Here is a 27,383-nt window from a genome sequence, read left to right on the forward strand (position 1 = left end):
CCTAATTAGATGCTAAACTATTCAGGATAAGAAACTGATCCTTCCAAATGTGTGCACATAACACCTAACACAATGAGACCGAAACCTTTATAGTGCCTTCTAGATTCTAGGTAAGTGATAAAGGTATCACACAGATCTTGTAGAGGAACACAATAGTCCTCCAAGCCTCCACAGCATGACATCGTGGGAAGAAAAACCAGAAAGTTTCTGTACATATTCTTGGGAGAAAAGAATCTCTAAAAACCCCTGTCATCACATACCCAACAGCTGGGTAAGAGAATCCCAACATACATGCCCTACCCTGACTCCAAAGCTGAGCCCAAGAGCTGGTGGGGGAACACATGCCCCAGGAGATAACTTACAAAATGGTTTCCTTTGTTTTTTCTGTAAACAAGATTTCACGTATCTCTCCAGTTCTCGTAAAGTTGTGGGCTTCAATGTTTCAAAATCTATTTCTATCTCATCGGGATTGGAGTCTCTGAGGGAAGGTTCCCGTGACTGGATGATGTGCACCACCCTGCCTAGCTTCTCCCCGGGAAGGCGGTTGATGTCCAAGCTGAGCTGTCGTTTCTCATCATAGGTCATGGGCAGACCTTCCTCCTCCTCGTCCGAATCGTAGGTTGCAGATGCCTGTTTGCCTCCTTTCTTGGGCTGCCTGGGGGGGTTGGCAAGCATGGAAACATTCATGGGTATATAGAAGCAATGAACTCTTTTTTCCAACACCCCCCCCCCCCCCCTTGTAACAAACATCCCAATGCTCTTGGCTTTGAACCTCTAGCCAGATGGCTTGAACAGCACCACAACTTCTGAAAAAGTTCAGAAGTCTGAGATCAGCTGTTCTATTATATTTTAGCCCTGTGAGGCATGACAACAAGCCCACATAGCAGCAGGGGGGCAGCAATGAAACGGCACGTTCTTGCTGGCTGCGCAAAAGGCAAAAAGCAAAACTTTTATCTGAGAGGGATCAGGCAGGGATTCTGAGAGAGTTGGATGGTGGAAATATGATGGTTCCACTGCCAGCTCTAACTTAAAGACTCCCTGGAGCTGTCTGGGAATGGGGACACTATTCAACAGCAAATTAACTGCTCTGACAACCAAGCTTCACCAGGAGTTCAACGGAGACAGGAGGGACAAGAGAAACGGGCTGGAAACTCTTGGCATTCCCCTTAAGGCAACTCGCAGAAGGCAGGCTCTCACCTGTTAGCTGTGGTCGTGCTGTTTGCTTTCTTAGCTGGGGCTTTCTTCTGTTGGGTTTGTTTTGGTGGTTGAGCCACCTTGGGTTTCTTCTCCTCCTCAGCTTTTACTTTGTGCTTTTCTTTTTCCTTCTCTTTATCTTTCTTTTTCTTCTCTTTTTCCTTCTTCTCTTTTTTTTTCTTTGGTTTGTTCACTGGCGCTTGTGACAATGCAGCTAGCTGCTCATGGACGGCCTTTAGCTGGGGGAGAACAGTGGAAAAACAAATCAGACTTCAAGGCAAGATAACTGATGCCGCCACATACCCTTCCTCTACATCCCAACGTGTAAGTATTTCACAAAGTCAGTGATCAAGCAGTCTAGTGACTGAACTCAGGAGACTTTGCTTGATTTGAAATTCTTTAAAAAATGCAGTGCGAATATGCAGAAGTTGACTCAAATGAAAACATCATTGTTGTTTTATAGGGGCAAATAAAAATTAAGCTCAATAGCGCCATCTAGAGAGCTGACAACTTGGCCTCTGGAATCCTGGGTTCACTTCTTGGCTCTCTTACTAGCTTGATTGGAGACACCAGATAAGCTACTTTGTTAACACTTCATTGTATTACGGTAGCACATGTAAGCACTGTAGCATCTGGCATTGTGTATCTGCATAATAAGAAAGGCCATGGCTTAATCATTTGCAACCACAACAGTCAAAACAGCTCACTTCTACAGATGGGTACAGGGGGGCAATATCCCACAGGAAGCTTGCAACAGATTTCGTTATGCCTGAGCTCTCACACAAAATGGAGGTCTCTGTTCTTCCCAGACCCCTAGTATTGTCTGCACCTTCATTCATACTCTGGGATCCCAGAAGGAAGCACAGAGCATCAGCACCGAGACCGGCTATCTCAAAGAAAATTAACATTACATCGAACGTGCACTTACTTCACAGCTGAGCATTTTTCCCCTTTAGCTGGCAGAAGGGGAGATTGCTTTGCTGCATACCAGCCTAGATGGGATTTTTAAGAACAAAATTAAACCCTTCCTCCTGCTATGTCCTTTCTACTGCACAGACACAGACACACAGCTTGGCCGTTGCAATACCTGCTCCTGGAGCTCCGCCAGCCGAGTCGCTCGCTCTTCTTCTGAGTCTGAGCTATCCGAGTCGGAAGAGCTCTCCTCACTGCTGTGACTGCTCTCTGTGCTTTTGCTCACCACTGGTGCTGTTGGTGGAGGTGGAGGTGGGGCCTCCGCAGGCTCATCAGGCATCTTTGCGAACCTCATCTCAAAGACATCCTACAAAAAGGGGGGAAAAAAACTGGTGACGAAAGGAGCCTCAGCCACCAAGACCATGTTTTGGCCTTTTAAACACACCTGACACCCCACTGCGGGTCAGGGCCTTACTGCACTACACATGGTGCTGTACAAGTAAATAATAACGTACAGACGGGCATACATACTCTGTAAGCCCAAGACAATTCTCCCATTACTTTATACAGCAATGAATGTAACGTTTTAGGAGCGGAATGTGGTGCTGGGTCATGCCATGTGAAGAGCGTAACAGTTCTGCAGCAGAGAACATGGCTCTTTCCAAGGGCTGGAGGAATCACCAACTCTCGTCGGTGCCAAGAGCAGATCCACACTTGGATCTCTGAATGGACACCTTGAAGCTGAACTACGTGTACTCTGGAAGATGCATTTGCCAACACCTTTACCTGGAGCTTCCTGGCCATGGCTACCACTTCGTGGTCTGGAGGATTGTACTTGTAACAATTAGAGAACATTAACCGAATATCTGCTGCAAAACCTTGTGCATCCTGGTATTCCCGACTGTCCATTTTTTTCTGCAAACAAACAAGCCAAAGGGAAAGGGGAGAAAAAGCCATAAGCAAAAGGCATTTGTAGCAACTGCATGGAGGACACGTGCATCTTGGACACAGCTCAGAACAGCCTCAAAAGTCACATTTCTCTAAGAGAACAGTAGTTCGATCTGGCTTATTGGTTCCTAAGTAACATTCAGAGTTTCTGCTTTTTAAAACAAGGAAGCAAACGAACACCAGATCACCAAAGAAGTTGATATTGCTCCGTAACAGTTTAAACACTTTAAGATTCTAAATTTGGGTTGTATTCTTTTTCTAAGTAGTACTATATAAATCTGTTAGGGTCCACATTCCATTAGAAAATAGAGGGATTTAGAAAAAGGGTTTGCTGGATCAGAAACTAATGTAAACAAGAATCATGGACGGGAAGGGCAAGAGTCAACAACCAAGTTACAATTACGGGAGTACCTTAAGTGTGTATTCCTACATGCTGCTTGGGTATATTTGCCCTGTAAATCTGAAAGGGCAAAGATCATGACCATCTAACTCTGACTTCCTGCTAACACAGGGCATGAATTTTGCTTGGCAATTCCTACAGTAAGATAGGCATTTACAGTTAAACTACACCACCTACTCTTGATTTAAAAGTCCAACTGATAGAGAATGGATACAGAATTCACCCTTTATGAACCTGTTTATAATGTTATTTCCTAGTGTAGTGAGGATAAGTTTCAGGAGCTAAATATTTGCACCTTGTTCCTTTCTCTTTATTTTTCAGCTCTCACTTTCATCCATTTCTCTTGCTGTTTGGGACTGAATAACTTGGGTTTAGAGAACAGTTTATAGCATTCCTAGAACTTAGTTGATTTTATGCATATATTACTACTATATACAAAACCTTAGCTCCAATTACTCCTAACAAAAGGAAAAAGAAGCTAACACTAGATTTCATTTGCATTTAAAAGAGCTGGGTTTAAAGAAATTCTCTATCTGCCAAGTGCTTGCAGGCCTCCCTTTTGTACGTCTTGTGCACCTGTATCCCCCTGTGAAGGGAAGGGGCTGACTGGCAGACAGGCTGCAAACGTGATCGGGGAAGACACATCCCGCGTCTGAGCGGAGAGCAGGGCTGCTTAGGGTCTGCAACCCACGCTACAAGCCTTAACGGAAGCAAAACTACCGTTTGTTCAATGGAGGCCAGTGATATTTCACAGCTACACGGCAGACCTTGTAACTATCTCGAAACACTGCAATGACTCCTAAAACTGGTTTTGTTCTGAATAGGGCAGAATTTCACCTCCAGGGATGCAGCTTCAGAGGGACCTGCACCCAGGTGGTGACATTCCTGCAGCCTTACTCTCTGCTGTGCTGCAGCCAGACATCTGTCAAACTTTTGTCAGAAGACCTCATTCTCTTGGTGAATAACCTAGAAGAAAGCCTCCAAGCCACAGCACAAAGACAGAGAGGGAAATAGGTTTGTGCTTCTGTCTGAAGGAGAGCTGGCCTTGTCTGAAGAGCATCTCAGGCCAATTCCAAAGCAAAACATATGTCTGAACGAAAGGGCCCATTTATTTTAAAATACGTCTTACTGCATGAAAGGCCTTTTTGATGCGCTTATATTTGTTTGGCACACTCAATGGCTGATTACTGCCTGTGAAATACATTTCAGTGTCTGAGGCTTCGCTTTCATCCAAACCCAACGGTTTTCTAACCCAACAGTTTTAATCTGTGGATTTTTGTTTTGTTTTCTTGTAAAGAATAACTTAACAAAAGAAAAAAAAAGGACTTTAAATTGGTGGGCTGGAATATCTTCAGTTACAAATTCACTTTGAGATATCCAGCTGCTTAAAAAAAGTTATTACATTTACAATTGCAAATCAGGAATCATAGACAAGCAGGACTGGCAGAGGTGCTGGGAGGCCAGCTAGTCCATTCTCTGCCCTACGCAATATCTGGCACAGCAGACTCATTTTTCCCTCAGCAATCAAATCAATTGTTTAATATTCTTTAACGTTCAGAAATTTGTTTCCTAATGTCTAACGCGTCTCTTGGTCCAAGGTAAGCCTTGACCTGCTCACAGACGATGCAGAGATGATGTTGTTCCCTGCCTTCTTGCAGCAATCTTTTACATTTGAAGGCCTAACATGTCCCCTTTCCATTTTCTCCTCTCCAAGACTAAACTGGACATCAATCTGTCCTCAAAGCACATGTCTTGGGCACGGCATCAGGGCAGGTGCTGACAAGGGACAGGGCCACACAGGTCCAGCGACTTTAGCAGAGAAAACACCATCTCTACCAGCTAATGAGGACTTAGCCTGATTTCTGGGGGTCTAATTGCATCTTACAGAAACCACCTCAGCAAGAGCAGTTGTGAAACTGTGTTTGTACTCCAAAATAGGTGCAAGTAAAGAAATCTTTAAAAATTCCACCAAAGAATGCCTCCTCACATTCAAGACCCTAAACTCAGCTGCTCTGAAACCACAGCAATTCCCTGCAAGGAAATTAACCAGCGAGCACAGCTAGATCACTGGAGGCAGCACTTTATTGTGAAAGCAAACACCTTGTATAAATCCTCTCGCATGGAGAAGATCGTTGCTTATTCGCCACTGAGCAAACTGAAGGCAGAGACATCCACATCACTGCTGCTGTGACCTGGCAGCCAGGGGACAGAGTGGGAGAAGAGGTGCTCCAGGTTCCCCCCAGCTCCATCACGGGCACAGCACCCTGCCTCCCCATGCCAAAGCTCCCCAGCGTCAGAGAGTGCAACGTGAATGTACCACGACCGGGCCCTGTCTGCCCGTGGAAGAAGGCAGTGGAAGCACAGTGCTGCTACAGCTTCACAGCAAGCGTTTCACCTCCTACGGGGAATTAGGGCTGCTGCCTCTTAATTTTTTAAGTGTAACCCATGCCTCTGCCTCCCTCTCCTCCAAGCAGTTCTGCTCCTCCCCTCCCCTGTGACGACTATCAGAGAACTGAGATGAAGATGTGCTCACCGATCCTGTCCCTTCAGCTCTTCCCGCTCAGTCCCTGCCCCAGCACGGCACTCCAGCGTACCACCGCTCCAATCCCAGCGATGACAAGCTCGGCTACAGCCCCCCGACCTCTCACCTGCCACCAGCACAATCACAGCCACCAACCTGCCTCCTCCACCACGCACACGGAGAAAACAATCTCCAAACCCTTTTGAAGCACACCTCTGCTGGGTGTACAGTCTGAAAAAAAAGACCCACTTCTGGACATGAAGGATATTCTCTGAAGAAAAGTCAAACCTCATATAACCAGAGAACCAAAGTGACAAGCAACCGGGTATTGGGGAATCTATTATAGCTGCAGCAACGCTTATCTTTTACCTTCTCACATAATTCCTTCAAGATTAGTCTGAAGGCCATTAGTTGCGCCGCTTTACCACAGCCATTGTCACTTGTGCAGAATTAAAACTAAAACCTTTCAGAGCCACAGAGAAAGCCCCTGACACTGGAGAATTATACTCCCTGCAAATGGCAGGTTTCCGTTCCATGCAGTTAACGTATTATAGGCTGCATCTCAGAGAAGTCACGCTATGATCTACAGGCCAAGAGCAATGATAATAAAACACTCCATAAAAAAACAGTACCAGGCAGCACTTCAAACAAGTTTATTAAGAAAAATACTACCACGTGGAAAGACAAATCCAGAGTCTTTACATGCAAAAGACTCCACTGGGTCTCCAGTGGAGACCAGTATTCTGTCCTACACTAGTCTCCAGTTTTCTGTCCTACACTAGTAAGGCACAGAGGGAGAGTATCACCTGCACTTGCAGAGAAAGCGCAGAGGTGTACACTTTCTAAAAAGAATGAAGTTAGGACTATAAAGAGATTTAAGTGTGAAGAAGTAACCAACCCAAGAAATCACAGTTTTGCACCTAGATTTTGCAGAATACAGCACAGAATCCCTTGCAATAAGAAGCCACCTAACCAGACATGGAAATACCAGCTTTGACAGAGTCAGGATTTCACACTCTCCACCTCTAATCTTACTGCATTCACCCAGGGCTTGATCCACCAGGCTGCAGGTATCTCTGGAGATGCACAGCATCCCTAGAAAGTCAAGGGAACATGACTGAGCTGACAATCGGTCTGAAAGGAATGGGCTTACCAGCAGTCTCATTAAAATCAGTACAGTAACTAAATGAGTTCATCTAGGACGTGATCATCTAACAAGTTGTGTTCACAGGACTTGCAGAGAAAAGGCTATCGATAACACTTCATCATTCTAATGCGATAACAAAAAGAACAGCTGCACTCAGGAAGAGATGCTGCTTCTCATCTTAGTCATTTCTGCAAATCAGATGTATTCTGAAATTCCTTCAAAGATACTGGCCAGTTTATAGACTCCTAGAACAGATTTTGATGTGTAGCCTATGACAAGCATGGGCGAACATCATACATGAAGGTTCCTGATGCTGCTTAAGCACTGCGCCTCTGATCTGACTTAGAGAAGAACACCAAAAACCCCATTTGCAACCTGTTCCTGCTCCCAGCCCACTCACTGGCATCAGAGGGGCAAGGTCAGCTCCACTCAGCTGAGAAGGTGGTGACCCCTGGAAGGGAGCAGATGAGAGCGCATAAGCGACCCTGCTTTGAGCAGGAGGCAGGCCTCCTGACCAACCTGAATTATCCATCAGCCTATGATCCAAGCCATGTGGATGGACTGCCAAGCTGGTGGAGAAGAGCAACTCCAGTGCAAAGTGAAGCAAGCAGACCTTAACAGCAAGTCATATAATTAAAACAACGTACAAGGATTAAGTAGGCCTTTAGCACTGGGCATGCAAAATCAGCAGCATGGCGAATGCACTGCAGTACCAAAACTGAGGTGAGCTTCTTCCTTCCTCATCCACACTTAAGAGCAAGAGAAAATGGAAACTTACACAGGAAAACACTGGGACCTTCCTCTTATCAGCAGAACATTAGTCAGACAGACAGCTTTGCAGACTACCATGTTCAATCTAGCCCTTTCTCCTGCTTTTACCACTGCATTTCAGGCTCCCTCTTCTTGCCGGCAGCTCAACTCACCCTTTGTCTCGCCCTCTTCTCCTCCCAGGAAATTGCTGTAGGTGTTTAACACAGCTCAGCTTAATTGCAAGTCAAAATTACTGCACGTCGCACTGGCTTTTGTAAACAAAGCAAGCGCACTGCAAGCTCAGGAGAAGAATGGTCTCCAAGCCTAGCTCCACCAGAGCCTGCGTCCAATGCTTTTGTGAACTCAGAGACGTTCTTTTCTGTACAAACCAAATCAATAATAATAATAATTAGTACGTAGATAGTGCCTTCCAGATATCTGTCCTCACAACAGCCCTGTGAGGTAGGTTAAGTATTATTATCTCCATTTTATGACTGGGAAAACTATGGCACAGAGCTGCAGGGAAACTTGCCCAGGACCATAGGATCAAAACAGCAATTAGAACTCAGACACTGGTAACTCCTGGTCTAATCCTCAATGCACAGACCGTGACAACTATTCTCTCACCACTAAATAATGCAACTAAAATACTCGTAAAAATATTGGAGCTGTAGGAATAACCCTTGCAGCATCATGGCTGAATGGCATGGCACATCAGAGCGTGACACACTGCTTCCAGGTACTACGGAGGATTTGCCAAGGAACATGGAAGGTATCACAAACACAGCTGCCCTTTTGTCACCTGGGCATTCAGACAACCCCAAGCATTGGCTCGGGTGACAGCAAAGCACTTCTGGCACGCTAACGGAACCCAGCAGAAATACCTTAACTTCCTGCACGTGGAAGAAAGTCTCACCTCCACCAACACTGATTCCAATGGCCGGCTGACAAGCAGAAGATGAAAACTAGAAAAAAACACAGCTTTGCTCCATGGATATTTAGGAGGGATTCAGAGAAACCTCCCAGTCTACTGGGAAAAAACACCTTTAATATTGGACCATACTAAGCTAAGCTCTTGAAGAGCCAAGCATGAACTGCACAAGCATCACAGTATTTCCTCCCCTCCCTGAGTACCAGGTGATCATCACGTTCCGGTTGGAATTGCTCAGCGTAAGCCTATCTGGACCACACATCACGCCAACAAGTAGGCAGGCAGCAGTTTCTGGAAATGGGATACTATCAATCGAATCCTATGAAATACAGCACCTCTTCTTCTCAGTGCAACACAATCCCAAGACATAAGTTTAAATAGCTGGACTATCCACAAAGAGGAGAGGATGCCATTGTACAGTCTGCTTTGCAGGGCAGAAAAAAAGATGTCCCAGGTTACAGGGAAAAAAAGGAGAGGGGAAGGAAACAAAATATAAAAATATCCAGACGATATCCAAACAGGTTCAGTTTTCCACCCTTGTCCCTTCCCCCTCCCCCAGAAGGAGCCAGTCCTCTGCAACCAGAGGGCTGTGACACCCTGCAAAAGAGGTGGTAAATGTGGACGTACTTTAACAGTACTGAGATCCATGGGGTGTTTGATAATATCATGATAGTCATGTAATTCCAAGGCCTCTGCATCAACAGGCTTGTAAAAGGGCCATGCATAGGCTGCATGCTTCTTCGAGAGCATCTCCTTGAGAATGCTGTCACAGTACTTGAGGTGCTCAGAGAGTTTGCCCTTCTTCCCTGCATGCTGGGGGACCTCTCCGTCTTCAAGGTCTTTCTTTGGTGGTTTGATGGGCCGGCCGCCGCTCTCCCGTCGAGCGATGATTTTGGCCTGCTTGGGGTCCGAGAGGGGCGTGGGCGACTCGCTTCGGCTGGCAGTGATCGCGGAGGTGGTGGGGGTTGTCGTGTCTGCTTTCCGCTTCACTCCTTTTTTCTGAAACAGCAGAGGGACAGGCCTCATGAGTATGTGCCCAGCTTTCGTGCTACGCTAGCAGAAACCTAGCACAATTCATCCCTGCTTTTGACATCTGCCTGTCCCCCGACAGAAAATACAATTACTTCACCGGGACAAATGGGACTTGTGACTAGAGGCTTCAACACACAATTCAGTGACTACAACACGATGTATTACTTACTACACATCATCTGAGCCACAGTAACCAGCCATTTGCACGTCTCCAACCCAACCCCAAACATGATGCAAAATGTGTTAGCTCTATGTATTTCACTGAGATTTAAACTAAGGACTCTTACCTCATGTTTGCCAAGGGAAAGGAGTGCGCCCAGTCGATTACTGCAGCTCAGCTGATGCATCGTGACTTAGTAAGTGTCAGTAACTTAACCACATGTCTGAGTCCCCAGTGGCAGGATCAGGCTATAAGTTCTGAACCAAAGCATATTAATCACCAAAGACCCATGAGCCCTCACTCCCTTGTATTTAGTGGGTGTGCTAAGGTAGCTTGCTTATTATGGACAAGAGCAAGAATTTAATGTTTTTGCCTTAAGCAAATAAAACCTCTCTCACATAAATTCAAGCTGTGACTGTCCAGTCAGCGCTTTCTTATGGTCCTATGAAGGATTTATTTCTCTGGAGAGAGAGAGAAAAGGGCAAAAAAAAAGTTCCTTAGGGAAATCTAAGAGAAATCTTAAGTAAATCCCAAGCAGAATTACTTTTGCAGTGTGTATTTAGCAAACTCACTTCTGGCCTCATCCTTGAGTTATAAAATTAAACTGATTCTCAGAAGCAAGTTATTTGGACAGAAACTGAAGTATGAGACAGGCTTCTGAGGAGGACAGCTTAGCTGCAACAAGATCTGACTTACAATTTCTAGTAATTCCCAAACTACAGGGTTAAATAAGCAAAACAATTCTGCGGCTCTGCTGGCCCATGCAACCTCACATCAGAGAACACCCATACTGTTGCAGTTAATTTCCCAGTTTTGGGGAGGAAGGGAGTAAGGGGGACTTTCTCTGAGCCATGCTTTCATTATTTTTAAAGCAATACACAGCTTGCTAGGAAAATTCTGATTACTTAAAGCAACATTTTCATATACCCATAAATTAACACAGTAAATAGCGAAATACCAATGGCAACTCCCAGAAAATTCCTCAGTGAGGAAGACAGAACTAATGCACCCAAAACCTGCAGGCAACATCAGTCTCCTCCAACTGGAGTGACAGGCTTGTCTTGAACTTGTTTATGGCAAAGAGGAACATTCCTAGTGCTGGAGTCTGCAAACCTTAAAGGAATAGTCCCAGTGAAATGAGGGGGTCAGTTACAGAGGGAAGAGATGCTTTGGGCTATATGGTGCAAAATGGGGGAAACCTCCAACAGCCTTCTGGTTCATGGAGCACCAGCACTGGCTAAGGGCTATGGTCAGATGAGAGCTTGGAACCAAGTTGGAGCAATTACAGTTGACATCACCTTAGCTGGGGTGTGGTAAAAATGGCAAAACTCTTCTCAACCCTCTCAAACTCGACAGCAAGCACTTGTCTGAGCACACCCCAAAGGGACAACGATGGTCAGAGAGGCAAGGAGTCAAACATGAAGAGAAGGAATGTACGTAACCAGCAGTGAGGGGATGAAAATAAAGCACTGCTTAGCAATATTGCCTTCTGAAGAGGAAGGGGTCGAGTTCTCCATTTACCTTGACTACCGGTGGCGTAGGAGGCACCACAGGCATTATCGGAGCAGCAGGCAGAGGGGGAGCAGCGGCAGGAGGGGCAGTGACAGGTGGGACATTAGCAGTGATGGTTGGCACAGGGGTGGCAGCAATGACGGGCGTCTGAGACACGGCTGGAGGGACGTTCTGGAACGGGGCCGTCGGGGAGACGGAAGACACGGCCACTGCTTGCTGCGCTCCTTTCAACGACAAAGTGAAAACACACTGAAATGTACTGACGGTTACAAGTGCCGACAAGACATTGGGAACAAAGTGACACTGGTCTGTGCGATCATGGTCTTGGCAAAAAGCTCCCAGTCCAGGGCCACAGGAAGAGCACAAAGGACACAGTGTGATTTACTTGGTGCTGTTACCCAGGGGTCAACAAAAAACGAGAAATCACTGACCTAAGTCCTCGTACCATGAGCTTTAGGCCAGCCACATGCAAGCAAAATACTTTGAGCTTTACACATGGGCTGTGTTGCTCTGGGACAGTCTTCACCCCTCTCGTGCTCTCAGCACAACCCTGCGCTCAGCAAAAGAGCAGGAGCTCAAGGAGGGGGAAAGGAGAGAGATGGCTCTTTTGGACCGCTGCTGTCCTGCACAGACCTCAGCCTGGGAGTGTTTTTAATATGCATGACAAATGGTAACAACCACTCCCCTGTTGCCAGCTAAATGCCCAGGAGTCCAAAGCACTTCAGATTTGCCACAAGTTATACAATGAAAGAAACAGAGCTGGGAGTAGAGCTTAAGTAGGCGAGTGTCTCTTATGCTACAACTGCGCTGTTAAAGAACAGCCTACTAGTGTAAAGTTAAGGGGGACAAATCTAGTAACTAATAACCAAAGTAGCAATATCCCTCTATGTTTGTATAGCAACTTTTATCAAAGGATGCTGAAAAGACATCATCACAAATTTCTCTGAACTTGGATGAAGTTGTAGCTCCATTTAGCACCTAAGAGGCAAGAAAACAAAGAGGAACAATTGACTTTCCCAGAGCAACAATTAGACCTTGTTTACAGAAAAAAAAAATTGCAACAGTTTAATTCAGCCCACGCAAGCTCCTTTATGAACCGTTTTACTGTGCTTACAGACATTCTAGTCCTAAATCCATTTAAAATCAACTCTAGGCCAGCTGAACTAAACTTAGTTTCTACTGATATGCAATGGTCCACACAGCTTTCTGCAACGGCTTAATAAATCCTTTCTGCTGATCAAACTTTATTCTATGATATCGCAACCGTGTGTGCAAAAGAAAAATGCTACATGGGGCTTAGGAGACTGGCAAGATTTACGTCCAAGCCTCTGCTGTGTCAGACTCCTGCCAGGACCTCAGGTGAGCTGTATAAACCTAGGTGGATAAAGGCATTCCACGCCACGGTCTGTCACCTGCAGCAGACTGGCACGTCTAACTACCTTGGCCTCTTCTTGCCTTGGTTTCTTCTTTGCATACAGGAAGCAACAGCATTGCCTTCCCTCACAGAAGTGCTGCCTGGATGGGTAAGTCACAGATGGTACAATGTTTGTATGACAAATGCAGAGCGGCCTTAAGACAGACAAGCCCTACAGGCCCATCTTGCACTTGCCCCCACTGCTTTAACCATCAGACTACACACTCCCTTTCTAGCCTCTTCACCATTTGCAAAGCCAGGAGGCTTGAAAGGTGGGTCAGGCCTCAGCGACAAGCTTGTAACATTTACTGTCACTGGATGGGGTTAATACCTGCACTCTGTGTGCCCGCTGACGGCTTGCGACCTTTGCCTTTAGGAACTGGGGGTAATAATTCGACTTCCTCCTGAGGCATCTGGGCCACCTTCTGCAGAAATATCTTCTCCAGGGCTTGGGCCATGAGGACGATGTCATCTGTGGGCTGCAGAAAGAAGAATACAAGCCCATGCTGTACCATCCACATATTAGAAGCAGAGCGGTTCAAGACCAGGTTTTGAAATCCCCAGTGACACTGCCCTTGAAATAAATAATAGTATCCAAGCTCCAACAATAAATAGAATGGCTCTTCTCCCTCCTTGCATGTTACCCTCCGGCTCTTCTATTCTGGTCTAGCATGCAATAATTACAGCCTCTAAGTACACCGCATTCAGAGAGTTATAAGGACTTCCAGTAGGAGCCTGATAACTAGCATCCTGTGCATGAGCGTGGAAGCAGCAGACTGGAACAGATGAGCTGTTCTCCTCTGCCTGCCAGCAGGTCCAAGAGAAGAGTGTAAACACATACTGTGTGGCTCAAACTAATTAATTTGTTTATTATTGTTCTCCAGTATGGGTCAATGATGACAAACCATTGTAGAAAACATAACACAAAGAATACAGGCTTTTAACAACCTAACAAAACAGCAAACAAGCCAAACCCAAAATAATAATAAGCGATCTAAAGGTGTGCAAGTATGGACAAGACATAGGCAGAGAACAGAGTTATACTTCCTGAACTGCTCTCTGCTGCCAAGAGATACTATTTACTGCTAGACAGCCAGTGTAACACACAGCAATAATACCCCACATAACACCTGCAAAGCACTGCACAAACTTTAGCTCACCTTAAAGAATTCCCAACTGGAAATAAAATGAGTAAAAATTTGCTACATAACTCCAAAGCAAAAATCTACCTGTAATTAAAAGGCACATTTGCCATTTGAACTAGTCTGGGGGAAGAAAGACACAGCATAAAGACAGCCTTGTGCATTTCAAGTAATGTGGTTGCAATTAGTGGCATTTCAAATCCTTGCAAGGAGGGCCCAGAGCACAGCAGAGCTGGCCCTGCTCAAAACCTGCACTGTAACAGTTGTAAGTGGGTCTTTTCCAAGCAGTGCCCCAGCTAAAGGCTTGTCTGGGCTCTTTACCTTGTTATAAATGTAACAATTTGTAAACATGGTGTTGAAATCCTGCATACATTCACTGGCACTCCAGTAATAGTTATGTTCCAGGCGCTTCTTGATCGTCCCCATGTCCATTGGGTTTTTTATTATTTTGTGATAATCCTGTTGGAGAAACAGGAAAGACGTTACATCTCCTGATACGCAGAGAGCGTTGTTCACATCCCTCTCTAGTCCCAGCTTTCTCCTCATTCCCCTTCCCAAGAAAACACATCCTAAAATTTTTGTGGAAATCGCAAATATCATCTCCGTTTTCATTTATTTTCTGATTTGTAGCCTTTTAGTCTATCATTATTATGAACTTGACTACAAAGCACAAGAACTCCTTCCACAACCACCAACCTTCCACAACTCCCCCTCAATACATGCTCAAACACACACACACAAATGGCTACTTGGACATTACCAGCTTTTTATACAGCTGGACTGAGAAGGCACTAAGAGTAACGTGTGGAGGAAAACATGCTTTCCAAGCAGCTCTCGCTGGAAGCTGTTTGCAGTCTTGATGCCCCTTACGAGGCTGTAGGTGCCATTTTGGATTGTGCCGCAGAGTGGCACAAGCCACGCTTGACAGCCAGACTGACACTGCAGCGATGCGCTTCATGCTCATGTGGGACCAGAAGTTGGGGCAGTGGGGTCAGCACGAGCTTTGGCAGGGTGCTCAGTTTAACGGTGGACTGGCTGCAATTTGGGAAACAGCATTTCTGTCTCTCTTTTTAAAAGGCTGCCTCTAACTTACAGGAGTTTATCAGTGCCAGCACTGGCTAAGACCGTGCAAAAAGCTTCAGTCTCCCTTTTAAGGGTGTTTCAGCCCTTAAAAGGCTTCCACATGTTAACCCAGTTTCTCTCTGGGCTGGTCTCAAGCATCTGTGATTAGCCTGGAGACGCTCTAGGCACGCAAGGTTATACGCTGTAATTTTCTCATTCTGGAGAAGAGCAGCAAGCCCTCTGGCCGCAGGTGCACATGAAGCCATGGGCAGCCACTGGCCACTCTCTGAGCCCAAAACCCTCAAGCACGACCCAAGACACCAATATTCCCAGGCGAGGCACGCTAGGGCAGAAAAGGCAATCCTGCTGGCTACTGGGCTTGTGCAGATTTAGGCCACACATGAAAAACACCTATTCTTCCAAATGACTGCTCCTTTACATTTTCTGGCAACCTACCCTAAAACCACCTCAAAATGCCTCACTGAGAAACTAAATCCACAAAAAGAAGACACAAAGGAGCACAGACCTAGAGAAATATTATACAGCTGTTAAGCGTTTTACCCTTTTGGCTAGCACTTTAAACAGTACCCATCAACAACATTACCGAGTTCAAAAGACTCCTGATCCAGGCCATAAAACTGGGTTATAACCTGGGGTAACTGGAGCTCTCCTGACCTTACATCCCAGAACCATGCTCCCTCAAATCCTACACGCAACCCTCTTGCTCAAAGCAGCCAGAGTTAATTTACAATGGGCTGCCCGGCTGAGCCGACAGCAGGGTGGGGAGGGGAGTGGTGGTGTCCGTATTCAAGTGAAGCAGGTGGGTAGGGGTATGCCTCCACTGCTGAGTTTTTACACCCTACGGGACCCCTTTGAAGAGGTGAAGAGCGTGTGGCTCTGTTCCCTGGAAGAAAGCAGCTTAGTAAATTTTGGTCATTTATGAATAACCGGGCTGTATCTTGCACTATCCGGTCTGACAGAGACATGGTATCATCAGGCACAGGAGGCAGATGGGTAAATGCAACTGTTCTGTTATTTCTACTTCCAGTACAGGATTTGAAAATATCTAGCTCCAAAGTATCCTTGGTAATTAGCTTCTCCTGTCTTCCTCAACACTGAAGTCAGTGGCAAATCCAGGAAAACCTATCGGAAACACAAGTTACATTGAGCCCAATGCCAAATGCTCAGAAGAGCGTGGGCTTCAAGGCTCTCACTCAAATTGGACAGAGGTGGGATAAGGGGTGAAGACACATAAAAGTAACCAGAGGTAAGCTACAAAGCACCATGCTTCAGATGTTCTAAGACAGCTTGCCCGTGTGCTCTTCTCTTCCCTCACTAATTGAGAAGTAGGTTTTCTCCTTCAGAGACCTGCACCTCTCCAGCTCTGAAAGACATCATCTTCTAATTCAGCAAGTCTAAGAGCATTCAAGGAAATCCCCAAGAGCAACCTAACCATTCTGATCCAGTGATCAGAAAACAGATGTCACCAACACAAAGCTTTTAAGAACAGAATACAGAGCAGAACATGATAGATACATACCGGCAAATTCAATTTAATTGCATCAACAGGCTGGTAGAAAGGCCAAGCAAACTGATGCTTCCACAAGGTCTTTACCACAACATTTTGCATATATTGCAATTGGTTAGTCTTCCGGCCAGGCTTATTAGGATTAGTGACCTCCGGAGGCGGCGGATTCACAGGGCCCTGAGGAGCCTGAATTGCTGATGTGACTGTCGACATTTTCCTGCTCTTGCTCTCACTCGCTGTCACAGCAGCAGCAACAGGGAGATTTTCTTTCTTCCTTTATGCTCCCTGAACGGGACTGACATCCCATTTCCAGGGTCCAACCATACAACCTGGATCAAATGAGAGGAAGACGACAATATGTAAATACAGATACTTACTTGAAATAGGCATGTTAAGACACTTCTGCTGTTGATAGCATTTGAACTCAGGCTCTTTACCCCATCTGCTTCGTTCCCTGTAACACACTTTACCTTGATGATGGGCACAGTTCACGTACCAAGAGACAGTGGAACAGCAATTCCCAAAAGCAAAGCCTGCAGAGAGCCACTAAGCTTCACAGGACTAGTTCTTGCTTTATCTGGCTCAGAGAGTATCTTCGTGCAAAGAAAACACATGGGGTAGCATAAGAATACGGTTAGGGAATACAGTTAGGATGTAATGGAGATACTCCCATGAATGCACTGATCCAAGCTGGTAAATCTGTAGCTTGCAGCTCCATGTAAACTTAACTACATTGCCTCTAGACCCACGCTGGCTGGCACTAAGTCAGCTTTCAAGTGTCTACATGGGTGCAATGGTTAGTCTAAGATCCTATAATCAAGAGCAGACAACACTGCCAGAGGACCTCGATCCAGAGAAATAAAAGAAGGGGCAGAGGGAGGTGCTGTGAACAGTTGTGAATAAAAGGTGTCACCAGAAACATCCTAACTTGAAGAGATCTGCACGCTGAAATCTCATAAATGTCTTACTATGTCCCTTACTACATGTACCTGACTGGGCCCTCAGTTTCATATGGAAGTCTCAAGATACATGCTCAATATAAATAATAATTAATATTATACTTATATCCCATGACCTGGCTAAGAGAGCACTGTCATGCTCTCTCTTAAAGGTACATATGAAATACAGAAGAACACACAAACTGCATTACTGTATTCTATTTTTTCCCTAGCATACTGCAGGGGGAAAAACATGGTCTAGTATCACTGTGTCTTGTATACCATATGGTAAACAGCTTTGCTATGTCATCTTCCATAAACATTCGATATTTCAATTCACATCAGGACTGCAGCTACTCTTCTCATGGCAAACAGACCACAACCACTTTCTAGAGGCAAATTATTTCAAATATGTTCAGAAAGCCACACAAATACTCTGACATATGCTTCCTGGTTGCACAGAGAAACATGAGCAGAGACAGAAGCAGCAGTAATACAAGGAGGAGGAGAGAGCAGTAAGACATCCCAGGAGGAAAAAAACCAAAAACCTCCTCTTTGATATATCCCTAATCATCTCTACTGAATATCTGGACTAAATATAGAACATCAACTTACACTTTGAGCTGCTGATTAGATGATAGCAAAAAGTAAACACATACCTAATTTGGGGGAATTTTACAAAAATAGATGTGTACAAACATAAACAGATTTGCAGCAGAGAGGGATGTTTAAATACAGGTCTTCTCAGGCTTGTCCAGGTAGCGGACGCATTTGCATTCCCCAGGCCAGCTGCTGCCCCAGCAGCTCCATAACTAGGAGAACACTCCAGCACCCCAGTAACCTTGTGGCACAGGGAACCAGGCCATAAAGGGGCTGGTGCTCCGGGTGCCGCAGCCATCGGGGACACCAGAGTGCTCCGGGTGCCGCAGCTGCTGGGCGCACCTTGCCATGGACCAGTTTGGCTTGGTTCACAGGTGTCCCTGGCTCCAGAAACCAGATCTGTTGCTGTTTTGGGTTTTCTTGGTTTGGGTTTTTTTTTTTTTTTTTTGAGTTAATTGTATAGTTAATTTTTTATAATGCTTCTATAGAAAATGAAATTGTTAAAAACCTAAAACAAATCCATGTGTGAGTGTGCGTGCTTACGTGTGCAGGGAACAGACAAGACCAGTTATGACTCTGCTAGCATCCATTTACAACACCATTTATATTCCAAGGATGGAGAAAAAGCAGAGATGACACAGTAGGACTTTGTACCATGTAGATGGCACAAGCACAGATGCAGAATTGGGCCTCTGGTCCCTACGCTTTGATAATTCAAGAGCCCAGCTTAGTTGTTCAAAAAAGACCCGTTTCTGCTGCCCAGCCCTCTCATCTGATCATGCTGGTTGTGTTGCTGTTGGCAGGCAGGGTGACCACCAAGCAGCCAAGAGGGATGCTGGCATCCTCTGGGCAAGGAATTTCAAAAGTAGGATGTTACTTGGGATTTCAGATTTGGAAGAAACTAGGGAAACATTTTTCTCCTGATGTTCCATCAACTCAACGCAGCAGCAGAAATATTGCAAAATACAGTCTTCAGACCAAGGGGGGGAAATTATTAAAGAATTAAAAAGAAGAAAAAAAGATAATTGGGAAGTTTTACTCGGACTCCTTCTGGGCAGCTCTCTGCATGGACTTCAGACCCCAAGGCCACCATCTGAGTGTGTGCAACGCTGACTGCAGGCCCCTGGTGACCACCATTGAAGCATTTTGTTTGCTGTCTTCTTGATTAACAAACCGAATCCAGTGCAAGGATTGATGGGAAATAAAACACCCACAGAGAGCAATTCCTACTGCTATAGAGCATATCAGTCACAAGTTTGAAACCATGCAGTGTAACTTAAGCCTTCCCTTTAAATAACCTCAGGTTAAATACAACTATTCTCTTTTCATTTGAATTTCCTGATGTCCTCCTACCTCTCGAACCCCATTTGATAGGGATTTTTTAAAATTAATTTTTATTAAATCCCAGAAATGTAATTCAAAAACATTGATCGAGCTCCTGCCTCTCCCAAACTCCCTCTCTGACCTTAGCCAAGGCGTTCAGTATCTTCACACTGCAGCTCCTCATCTGTGCCATGGAGATAGCGATAGGTTCTTTTGGTCTTCACCTGCTCCACCCAGCCAGCCTCAAACTCTCTGGGACACACACTGCCTCTTCACGTGCACGTTTTGATCATCAAGCTTAAACAAGGCTTGTACAGTCCACATAAGAGAAGCATGTAACAGTCATCAGTGACACAACTCAGAAAGGATTTTAATTAAGAACACTACCAAATGTAGGAGGGGCAGAATCATGGCAGCAAACTCAGCCAGTCCTCTGACAGCTGATTCTCTTTAACTTGCATGCTCCAACTCATTGGTTATTACAACCAAAAGTGGCTACAAACCCCAAAACTCTTAGCAGCACTGTCATTTAAATGCTGGACCCTGCAACTGAAAGACAGGAATAGCTACCTGGGCTAGCTCAGCAGCACTGGAAATTTCTGTTCCTGGCATAAACACAGCTTTAATGAGCATGTGCCTCACTGCACCCTTTTAACCCTTGGTCCATCAGCTTCCTCATCATTTGCTGGGGAAGCTGCTTTGCTATCCGATTATTCCTTAATTTTTAAAACTAAAAATTTGTTTCTACATCCATTCCTTTACTTCTAAAGTTCCAAAATAATACTCTTTTAAAGAATATAAAAAGCAGAATTATGGGGAATCTGGAAGCTGAGGGTGCAAATGCTACGGAAATGTCCAAAAGCGTATGACATTGAATTCAGAGAGGCCATGGCCCTGCCTGAGAAATCTACTAGTTGTCAGACCTCATTTATCAAGTGAGGAAAGTGAGAGGCATGACCATCTGACATCCCAACTTACCACACAAATCATCCAACGTGACAGTTAAGTAGACTCACACACAAAAGCCAAGCAAGCTTTCACAAATCGTCCCATAACTACAAGTAGAATCAAAATACACAGCTCTATTCTAAACACTTCAGCATCTACTGAAATTGCATTTGTACCAATAATTATATAAACTATTAGGGAGCCCAGCTGTGAACGAGAACATCACTGTACAAGGTACTATAGAAGCCTGGAACAAAGACTGCCAAAACCAGCCTTGGCATCATGTGCATCTTCCAGTGTGGGTCTAAGGTCGAACTTCTTTTAGCCCTGGAGTAATTTAGATTTTTAAATGACTACTTATTCTGTTCCTCAGACCTGTAACGTTCAAGTAACAGAAGCTGTTCTTGATTTTTCTGGCTGCACATGTACACTTTTGATATTACAAATTTAAAGTACACCCTTTTGCTGTCATACATGAAGAGCGTACACTGCTTCCCAGACTGCATTTCTCCTCCTTCTTACTCATCCCAGTCTGAGACAATAACTAAAAGCAAAACCCAAACCCCAACTTTCAAATAAATCTTGCTTCTCTGGAGTTTAAGTCTGTCCTTTTGTGCTAAGTTACAACCTCCGTGTGGCATCCAGCAAAGCTATGGGGTTTGGCTTATCCCTCAGCCAAACCAGTCATCAAAAAACCCAGCTAGGTTGGAAGGAATTTTTTTTTTAAACTTTTCTTTCATTGAGTCACTTGGATGGGTCAGTCGGTGGAGAGATAGTTGGCACAGAGAAAACATGTTAATAATTCCCTGTACTAGCAGGATAACATTCTACTCAGCTGATGCAGCCCACAGACTGTCTGCAGTGGTGGAGACTATTTTAAAAGAAGCTATAAAGCCCCATGAAATGTGCGCTGTGCCAGTAAGCCTGCTGCTTCAGCTAACGGTTCTGCCACTTCCTCTGGCAGCGCCGAACATTTAACGGATGGCTCACTCCCTTGCTGCCGTTCGTGCAGTACAGGATAGTATTTGTTTTGATTGCAAAATTAGAAGGTAGCAAGCTTTATGTTAGCATGTGAGCCCAGCAACTCTTTTTTTTTTTTTTTCCCTCCTTTGATACAGTATTTCTGCATGGTTACTTGGACACTGATCAAGAACTGGCACAATTCCAGCCCAGCCAGAAACAGCAATATAAATCTTCCCATCAGGGAAAATTATCAAGTTGAAGAGATGTTCCTTGACCTTATCTTTATCTCCACATTATTATTTATATTACAGTAGCACATGGAAGCTGTGCAGAGACCAAGGTACCTCAGCACTTGGCACTCTGCAGACACACGGTAAGACCCTCTTCTTACCTCGAAGAGCCGGCGCTCCCAACTCATGCTTCACACGGTGAAGTGACCTGCCCGGGGCCGCGCAGCGAGCCTGCGGCGGAACCGAGAGCAGAGCCCTGAACCCCGGCCAGTGCCTAGCCCTGGTTTTGTTAGTCCGCCAGAGAAACAGCACTGCTCACGCAGGCGTGAACGGCAGCGACGGAGCCTTTCTGAAGGCAGGATGGAGCCAGCAGCCAGAACCACACTGAGACAGCAGAGCAGCTGGAGCAGGCATCCTCACGCTGCTGCTCCAAGCATTACTCCCCCGCACAGGCTCCTTGCAGCCACCAAAGCAGGCGCTCAGTCCCTTTCTCCTGACAGCAGCAATAGCTGGAAGCCTGGTCAGATTTGCCACCATATGCTACTCCCCATCTCAGAGAAGCAGCAGGCCCATGATCATCTTGCCCCCTTTCTTACAACTGCAGGAGAGGTTTAGCACACTACTACTACCCCTCGACACTACCTTAACGTCAGATAAGATTACGAATTGAGGGTAGTTGTACCCATTTCATTCTACAGTGGGCTACACCACCACTCCTCCAGGCTCCTCAGGAGGAAACAAAGCTGGCGGATGTCCTCCTTTTCCTCCTGCTCTGCATTCCTTTCCCTTCACAGCCTCATATAGGAACTGATCTTCAGACAGCTTTCACTACCCACTAACTCCACGTCAGCGGGGACGTTCTCTTCAAACTCAAGGGATCTGTGATTTCAGACCAAGACTTGAGGACAGACGAGTTGCTTTATCAGCCAGCGTTGCCTTGGCAGACACACGCACGCTATACCCAATATGCCACCCCCTTGAGACCTGGGGATGAAGCATTTGCATTTGGCTTCACTGCAGGAAATGGGAATTTGGCTTATGAGTGCCCCTATGGCACACTGCAGCTTTGCACTCTGAAAGTCCATTCAGCTGTCCTCATTGTCTCCCACATCATTAATTCCACACATCAGAGATTTGTTGTTCATGCATATTATTTTGAGTACAGCCCCAATAACATCCTGAGACTGGGAGATGCAACTGTGTCCTTAACTTACCTCTGCATGAGGGAGGGAAAAAGATCACAGAAGATTAAGTCAGTTCCTTGGCTTTTGACTTGGTTAGTTTAATGCTCATCAGATTATGCAGATGGATTTCCCACCCTTCGTCTCTCCTTGGCTATTATAAGAGCAGGTGTTTCCTCACTAAGGAGCCTGTGGCTTCCTAACCAGTACATAAGACTCAGCCAGAAGTAACTGGTAATTTCAAGGGCCTTCAGTTCTGATACATACTCAGTGCTCCCTGCAAATTAGGCTGCTTTAAGATGTCTCACATCATGCCTTCAAAAGTCAGGGGTACCCGAAAGTCACTTTATCTTGACTATAAAAGCACTGGGTACTTTTATAAGCACTATTCTAGGCACCTCAAATAAAACGATGGTCTTTCTGATAATTACAGGCCAGAGTATCTCTCTCCATCAAGTTGCTAACGCCACAGGAAACATGTTCTGATCAAGTCTGAGCAAGAATTTAGATGCATGTCACATACCTCCTGCAACACACAAATCATATGGGGCTCAACTGCTTTCTAAAGGCTGCAGTCTCAAGTGCAGGGAGTGATGTTTCACACTATAACAAGTTCATTTTCATAGCTTTGAATTTGCTTTTGAGAACAGTCTAAGTAAGTGGCCTCAGTAATGGATTAGATATGGTTGATCTTGTTTTGGAGTGGGGAGAAGGACAGAATGACCTCTGGACATTTTGTGCAGCCCTGCTTTTTGTGGTCCTCTGAAAACATGGAAGCAAATTTTAACTCGGACATATGTTGGGTTTTGTGCAAGCTCTTGAGTTACACACAGTTTTGTTAACAAGGCTACAGGAGGAAGGAAAAGTGTGAGTGCTTAAAGAGCTTAGTCTGTGTTGGATTCCTGACTGGAGGAGTTCAGTCAGCTTTGAGACCTGACTCTGCAGGAAGGATTGGACTCAGGTTTCTGAAATAAAGTGAACTGCACTTGCAAAAAGAAAAAATCTTCCAGGAAGTACTTCAGCAAATTAACTGGGTGACCTGTAATGAAAACGTTAACAAACGCTTAGCTGTAGCCGTGGAAATAAGCATCTACGGACAGGTTTCAGAGTACGTAAAGCAGCTGGTGGCTTGTGCATCACCACTCTGGGAAGAGAGAGTCAAATCAACAGGATGGCAATGGGTAGGTGCTTCACAGGAAAACGCTAGTGGTTGTTCCTCTCACAAGAAGATACACCAATTACACCTTTATGGCAATGGGGGGAAAAAAAAAGTGTTGGGCTGTTTTCAGCCTTCATTTTCATAACAGAGATTTGGCACAGACAGAAAAGTGTTTGGGAGAATCACAAGCCTGGGCAGAGTCTGCTCGTGCCATTTCTTCCTAGAGGGGAAAGGTGGAGAAGCAATGAAATTACCCTGTGTGACCCACAGGGTTGAACCCACAACATCTCATAATCAGGGGAAAAGCCAGAGAGAAGCCAGACAGCAGGCAGTCAAGGTTAACAAAGAAAGGAGAGAAGACGAACCTGCTTCTGAGCATATACTCTCTCTTATCCAGTGCACTGCAACACACCGAATGCTGATTTGGCAATTTCTAGCACTTGGAGGGGTTACTGCAGTCCCCCAAAAGCCCATGTGCAGCAGAAGCCCTGCAGCCTTGGACATTAGGCAAAAAGGAAGTGCTGGGAAGATGCTGGCACGTGGCCACATACCATACGAGCTCCCAACATGTCAGGAGCAGGATGGGGGGGGCAGAGGACCCAGGAACATGGCTGAAGGCACGTTGGAAGTATGGTATAAACCACAACACAGGCAGCAAACTCAGTTCTCCTCTGTGATTCGGTAACCACTTCAAGTCCCATCCTGCAAAGTGCTAAGCAACTTTCCCCTCTCAACAGGTTGCAGAGTTTCTGTGGCTTAGCGCCTCTCCACAGAGGGTTTTGCAGACTTACCACCTACAAGATAAAACTAATTGGTCAATCAAGATAAATCTCTTTCTAAGGAGGGTTCAGGCGAAGACAGAAAGGAACTCAAGCTCTCCACACTTTCTGGCCTCTCTACCTGGGTCAACCCCTTCTTAGCTGTCCATTGGGAAGTGATAAAATGACAAAGGAGATTACGTGCTAGATATCTGGGGCTGGAGTGTCTATTCAGACTGACCAGACTTGTGGATGCTGCCATTGTTGCAGTTACAATAGCTACAATAGCTATCTAGTCAATGCTACCCCGCCTGGCCCTCAAGATACATCCTCTCACTGCAGGATTGCTGCAGAACGTGATCCCAGCTAGAGAAGTCCCATTGTAGGAGCGTAAGGTGTGCAAGAACACAGAGATGTTGTTCTCTTTCATCATGTTTCCTAAAGCACCACAAAAATAAATTGCAGCCTAGTCAAGAGGAATCTCCATGTTTACATGGAAGTTGGCCAAGGAGGGGGGAAAAAAGTCTGATGATCCCAAATTCAAACCTTGCTGACGGGCATAGCAAAAGACTCTACAGACTCAGCCACAGTTTCTTCAGACTGGTCAATTCCGCAAATTCAGAACTGGAATAAATGCTGTCTACTGGATGCCACCTTTATTATTCCACCTCTCAATGTTTCTGGTATTACTATCACTTTAAACTCCACAGATGGACAGGATCTACAGTTCCATGTCTACTCACCCTTCCTTGTGCATTCAAATCCATACTTCAAGACCAGTCAGAACTAGAAATCCATTTGCTCACTTGGGTTTAAACAGCAGTCACCCTTTACTAGCATCGTTCATGTCAGCATTCCCAACTGCTCTGTAAGCGGGAGACCGAAACTGTGTGACAGCCTGGTGTTGTAACAGGCTCAGTGGCGGGGGATCTTTGGATTCCTGCTTGCCTAGCCATCAGGCAATACTGCCACAGCGCACAAGGAGCAAAGGAGGAAAATCTCACTTGCTGAGAGCTGCTAAGAAGAAAACATACATCTAAAAGTCCAGGAGCAACAGGTCCGTCCCAGGCACACCACCAAAGTGACAAGCAAGCAGGCCAAAGCTGTTAATCATTTCAATACTGGATGATGGTGCTGAACAGTCTTAACCTGATACTCATTGGCTTCAGCAGAAGTCAACCTAGGGTTCCTTTTGCTTACTTTCCCTTCAGGAAGCAAAACTGGTGGAAAGAAACAGATACAAATACTACTGAGCAGATAAACTGGAAGAGGAAGCAGGCAGCTAACCTACACCCTGTGGGAGAAAGCAAAACATAAAGAACATCAGGAAAACAAAGGAGGAATTAATAGAGTGAGGAGATCGGAAGTTGAAGCTTCCCATTTCATGCCGTTTGAAAATGTGATTGACCACAGGCTGCTGTTAAAAATGTTCATCACACACATCCACTCTACTTTTCTGAACCACAGACTAGAGCAGGGGGAGAGAAGTCCTGGCATGGTTCATCCAGGCTTGGTCACCATTATTGCCGCCATGCAGCAACACGTAGAAAGGACAACTATGCACCAGACACTGTACAAGGACATTACACATTGTAGGAGACTCCAGCCTCTGCTCATGACCAGACGTTGCAAGTGGGATGGGGAGATGGAATAAAAGGTGGAGCCCGACTGACTGCTAGGGCAATGAATTGACAGGTTAAACACCTCAACTTAACCATGTTTCATCAGGATGTGCCTAAGACACCAACTGCACTATGACCAAGAGGCTCCACTGCCCTGGCTAGGACCAAGCACTGTGCAGCGTGCACAGCATCTCTGCCCTAAGGAGTGAGCAGTCTAGACAGGCCAGGAAACAGGCACAAATCGGCAAGATGTAATGGTCTTAAAAAGAAAAACTAAAGAAAAAAAAAAAAATCACAGCGCAGGTCAGTACCACAACCTACCTCCTTCAAGGCTGTCTCCTAATTCCCCTCTGCTCATCTATTACTTTACAGCCTACCTTCTCCAAAGCATGACTTATCCAACACATGATACTACTGCTGATTCATCCTGTGACTCCAGAAATCAGTTTTGCCAATTTTAGGTCAGCAAATCCTATTTCAGTTAAATCATTTAAAACAAACAAACAAAAACCCCAAAATAATAATAATAAAAAAACCCAAACCACATACTCTGGCACTGACCCAAGTTTCAGATGATACGTGCATAACAGAAGCATTTAGGTACACCCATTAGAGCATAACGTGGCAACACCCGCACAGGCTTCAGAACTCCTAATGGCATTGCTGTACGTCTACACCCTCACAGGGTTCTCTTTTTCTGCTTTTTAAAGGATGTGATCTGCACAGTTAAACATTTGTGTTCTGGAAAAGAGAGTCTGCCCTTCCCCTTTTTAATCAGCATATGGTGTTCTGTGTACTTTTAAAGTATAAGAACAAAACCTCAAACTCACTCAAGTTTGATACAGCATACAGTGAATAAACTACACACAGTCTTTCCACAACAGGTTTTGTCATGATTGTTTCTTTTTCTGCACTTTGATTTCCAAAAAGAGAGATTATTGGACACAAAGCATTTGGAAGAAAAGGCGAAAACCAAAAAGAAAAAAACAAGAGCTCGAATACTTCCCT

The 27,383-nt window shown here is 45.3% G+C and overlaps 1 protein-coding gene across 2 annotated transcripts in view; it reads right to left on the reverse strand.

Annotated features, from left to right (window-relative positions):
- BRD3 (bromodomain containing 3) overlaps positions 1–27,383 on the reverse strand; it is a 41,854-nt gene that overhangs the window by 7,159 nt on the left and 7,312 nt on the right. For both annotated transcript variants that reach the window (XM_075717066.1, XM_075717065.1), the window contains exons 2-10: positions 16,666–16,982; positions 14,385–14,522; positions 13,253–13,400; positions 11,517–11,731; positions 9,431–9,802; positions 2,893–3,021; positions 2,282–2,473; positions 1,198–1,433; positions 363–655 (exon numbers count right to left, since the gene is read on the reverse strand). In XM_075717066.1, coding sequence (XP_075573181.1) covers positions 363–655; positions 1,198–1,433; positions 2,282–2,473; positions 2,893–3,021; positions 9,431–9,802; positions 11,517–11,731; positions 13,253–13,400; positions 14,385–14,522; positions 16,666–16,866 — 1,924 coding nt within the window. In that variant the 5' untranslated portion in view covers positions 16,867–16,982. The remainder of the gene's footprint in view (positions 1–362; positions 656–1,197; positions 1,434–2,281; positions 2,474–2,892; positions 3,022–9,430; positions 9,803–11,516; positions 11,732–13,252; positions 13,401–14,384; positions 14,523–16,665; positions 16,983–27,383) is intronic.

The sequence above is a fragment of the Pelecanus crispus genome, chromosome 9, assembly GCF_030463565.1.
Source record: "Pelecanus crispus isolate bPelCri1 chromosome 9, bPelCri1.pri, whole genome shotgun sequence".
In the NCBI taxonomy this organism is placed as follows: Eukaryota; Metazoa; Chordata; class Aves; order Pelecaniformes; family Pelecanidae; genus Pelecanus; species Pelecanus crispus.